This window comes from Neomonachus schauinslandi, chromosome X (assembly GCF_002201575.2).
Source record: "Neomonachus schauinslandi chromosome X, ASM220157v2, whole genome shotgun sequence".
Taxonomy (NCBI): Eukaryota; Metazoa; Chordata; class Mammalia; order Carnivora; family Phocidae; genus Neomonachus; species Neomonachus schauinslandi.
In genome coordinates, this window is record NC_058419.1 from 45,575,510 (window position 1) to 45,578,688 (window position 3,179).

A 3,179-nucleotide genomic window follows, 5' to 3' on the forward strand; every position below is an offset into this window, starting at 1 on the left:
AATCCCAGAAGGAGAAAAAAGAAACAGGAAAAAGAATTTTTGAACAAATAAAAGCTAAAAATTACTCATAAGGGGACACACTAATCTATGCATACAAGAAGTTCAGTTAACTCCAGTCAGGATAAACATGATCCAAACCAAGACACATTATAGTCACAATGTCAAAACCAAGTATATGGTGTTACACTGTAACAATATAGTTTTGGCAGTTTTCTAGTTTTTGAGTTGGGTGGTGGTTTCACGGTATGAAAGAGGGAAGGGAAGGGAAGGGGAAAAAAATAAAGGGGAGGAAAGGAAAGAAAAGAGGGACAAAGGGTTAATGATAAAGACTGTGTTGTAGACCAAGGATTACGATAGATCTGTTCATCTGTGATACATTTTAAAAGAATATTTTAATGCTTTCTTTTTTAGCTGACATTCTACATGAGAACAGGTCAAATATTGGAGTGCAAGTTTCAAGTGTGAAGAGAAGTGAAGGGAGAAGGTGAGAAGGAAGTTGCTGAAAGCAGGTCGGGGTATATGGATTTTGAGGTCCGTCGGGGACATTCAAGCAGTGGTATCCAATAGACAGTTGGCAAAAAGGGTCTGGGGCTAAGGGGAGGAAACAGCCTGGAGATGGAGATTTGAGAATCATCTGTGCTTAGAGGGAAATGAACAGAAATCTCTCAGGGAGAGAGAACGTGTGGACTGAGAGAAGAGGCCCAGGAACACAGCTACTCAAGGTGGCAGCGCCGCTTCCCGGTGGGCACTACTACCTGGGCTCTGGAGTCAGGCAGAGCCGGTCTTGAAAGCAGCCTGTGGGACTCAGCTGCTGAGCGCTCCTGGCAAAGTCGGGTACCGTCCCTGTGATCAGCGGTCACACCTGGCAATGACGTACCTCGCAGAGGGATGCTGTGCGAGGACCTGAGATGCGCCAGGTAAAGCACCTGCGGTCGGGAAGCCTCCGGGCTCCTGCTCTCTCCTTGATTCCCCCTTTGCCACCCCGCCCCCCACCGTGTGCGGTTGCTCGGTCCCTTGGGGATGGGGGTGAGGGGGCGGGGTGGGGGACCGAGCTCGGGTGACGCGGCGCTCACGTGACCCGCTGGGCGCCGACGTGGGCAGCAGCCCCCGCGCCCGCCCGCTCGCCCGCCCTGCGGTCCGGTCCCTGCGCCCTCCGCTCCCATCGCCCGCGCGGAACCAGCTCCCTGAGCTGCCCGGGCGGCGGGCGAGGGGCGAGCGGGCTTCGGCGAGCCCGAGGAGGCGCAGGCCTGCCCCGGGCCCCGCAGGTCAGTGTGAAGGTGGGCGCTGCTGGCGGCCCCGGGCTGGGGTGGAGGTGGATGGCAGTAGGATCCGTGAGCAGCGCGGGGTGGGGAGGGGTCCGGGAGGTCGGTGGGGAGGGGGATGCAGCGCGGACGTGGGCAGGTGGGGAGAGAGCACCCCGCCGCCTCCTCGACGCCCCTCCCGTGCGCCCTCCATGCATTTTTGGACCTGAAATGGGGGGGGGGCGCTCCTGCAGTGCGACAGTGAAATGTAGGCATATTCTAGAAATAACCCCCTCTCACACTCTGCACCTAAAAGGAAATACTGACCTCCGCGGAAAGGGGGTGGGGGTGGACGGCTTGCCTTCAGGGGAGGGGGATACAGAGACCCAAACAGTTTGGAAAGCATCCTGGCTTGGAGCCTGAGGCCTGAAAAGTAATGGCGGCTGGGATGTGGGGGAGGTAGGAGAGGGAAATGTTGCCTGAGGAGGGCCCAGGTTCAGGAAAGAAACTTCAGTTGGCTGAGCGCACAGGCCCTGGCCCTGTCTCCTGTGTGTAGGTCTGCCTGTCTGTCCCCAGCACTCTGCAAGGCTAGAAAAGGAGGAAGAACCTGTTCAGAATTCCTGCAGGTGAGTGAAAGGGGGGAGGGGCACTGGACAGGAACGGTGGGGGGAGGGTGCGGAGGGCACAGTTTGGGCAGAATTTGAAGGTCCCACTGCCCATCTCACCACCATGTATATTGCACCCACCCCGCCACACCGAGGGATGGTGCAAAGGGCCTGCCAGGGAAATGGTTGGCTCTCACGTGTGGGATGAATTGTGGGGTAAAGGGTGGGCAGAAGACACCCTTGGAGGGCTTGGGCAGGTCAGGGGAACCCAGCCAAGGGGAAGGATGCCAGTACCATCAGCACCTGCACTCCACCTCCACGTCCTCAGTCTCCCTTGTCTCTTTTGACTTCTCTTAACCCCCTATCCCACCCTACCCCGCAGGACAAGGAAAAGAAGGGAAAATCTCAACATGGAAAAACTCTACAATGAAAATGAAGGAAAGCTGGAAATCGAGGGAACGCCAGAAGATGAAGTAGAGCCTGAAGATGAAGGAAAATCAGATGAGGAAGAAAAGCTGGAAATGGAGGGGAAGCCAGGGCATGAGGGAAAGCTCCAGAGTAAGGGACAGCCAGATGATGAGGGACAACCAGAAGATGAGGGAAAGCAAGAAAAGCAGGGCAAGTCTGAAAATGAGGGGAGACCACACGGTGAGGGCAAGCCAGAATCCCTGGCAAAGCCTGAGAGTGAGCCACGGGCTGCCGAAAAGCGCCCAGCTGAAGATTACGTGCCCAGGAAAGCAAAAAGAAAAACAGACAGGGGGACGGATGATTCCCCCAAGGACTATCAGGAGGACTTACAGGAAAGGCACTTGGGCAGTGAGGAGATGATGAGAGAATGTGGAGATATGTCAAGGGCTCAGGAAGAGCTAAGGAAAAAACAGAAAATGGGTGGTTTTCACTGGATGCAAAGAGATGTACAGGATCCGTTTGCCCCAAGGGGGCAACGGGGTGTCAGGGGGGTGAGGGGTGGAGGTAGGGGCCAAAGAGGCTTACATGATATCCCATATCTTTAATGCCTTTGGCCTTCAATTTTGTTTTCTCTGATGAGAATATTGCTGCCGCTGCTTTCCCTGGCAGGCATTTGCCAGGCTATGTGCTTTAACCTTAAGCTGATATTTTGTTTTAGGTGTCACTCTTGTTACCAGCAGCCTTTTGATCCAACTATAATGCTCTCTGCCTTTCAGTAGGGAATTTTCATCCATGTGCGTGGAAAAGATGTTCATGGTACATTCCAAAATAACAATAAAGATAAAACCACTTTCAGAACCCCATATGCAGTATCAGCCCATTTTTTTGTAAGAATATAATGTTTACATAATGCATTTGTGCACAG

At 53.8% G+C, this 3,179-nt stretch overlaps 1 protein-coding gene across 1 annotated transcript; it reads left to right on the forward strand.

Annotated features, from left to right (window-relative positions):
- Positions 1–1,803: 1,803 nt before the first annotated feature.
- On the forward strand, positions 1,804–2,859 carry TCEAL6 (transcription elongation factor A like 6). Its single transcript, XM_021697734.1, has 2 exons — positions 1,804–1,867; positions 2,229–2,859. The coding sequence occupies exon 2, from the start codon at positions 2,257–2,259 to the stop codon at positions 2,857–2,859; it is 603 nt and encodes a 200-aa protein (XP_021553409.1). The 5' UTR covers positions 1,804–1,867; positions 2,229–2,256.
- Positions 2,860–3,179: the final 320 nt, after the last annotated feature.

Excerpts from the sequence above, each read along its gene's own strand:
- TCEAL6 (XM_021697734.1), top strand. The coding sequence starts at position 2,257 with ATGGAAAAACTCTACAATGAAAATGAAGGAAAGCTGGAAATCGAGGGA.